The sequence below is a fragment of the Fulmarus glacialis genome, unplaced genomic scaffold (assembly GCF_000690835.1).
Source record: "Fulmarus glacialis isolate BGI_N327 unplaced genomic scaffold, ASM69083v1 scaffold19011, whole genome shotgun sequence".
NCBI lineage: Eukaryota > Metazoa > Chordata > Aves > Procellariiformes > Procellariidae > Fulmarus > Fulmarus glacialis.
In genome coordinates, this window is record NW_009194898.1 from 3,212 (window position 1) to 3,549 (window position 338).

The 338-nt window shown below is 64.8% G+C and overlaps 1 protein-coding gene across 1 annotated transcript in view; it reads left to right on the forward strand.

The window, feature by feature from the left end:
* The window catches only part of LOC104084188 (steroidogenic factor 1-like), a gene marked incomplete at its 3' end in the record, with an annotated part of 2,950 nt that overhangs the window by 219 nt on the left and 2,393 nt on the right, over window positions 1-338 (forward strand). Inside the window, 1 exon segment of the mRNA XM_009587930.1 lies at window positions 1-335. This exon segment is cut by the window's left edge and continues 34 nt beyond it. Within this exon segment, the coding sequence (XP_009586225.1) occupies window positions 1-335 (335 nt within the window).

The following is a 338-nucleotide window of genomic DNA, read 5'->3' on the forward strand; positions in this document are numbered from 1 at the left end:
ATGACTACAGCCTGTCCTCCACCATCCACAGCATCCACGCCATGTCCAAGACCTTGCCGCCCAACCCCGCAGCCCTGACGCCCGTCGACTACGAGCGCAGCCCCTACGGGACCCCGTCGCTGGGAATGACTGTGCCCAGCCACACGCCGCTCGCCGGCTACCACTACCCCTCCTTCCCCAACCGTACCATCAAGTCTGAGTACCCGGACCACTACACAAACGCACACGAGTCCATGCCCGCCTACGTGTACCCAGAGACCTACCCCAGCAGCTCCCCCCCCGACATCCCCGAGGTCATCCTGAAGCTGCTGCAGCTGGAGCCCGACGAGGCTCAGGTG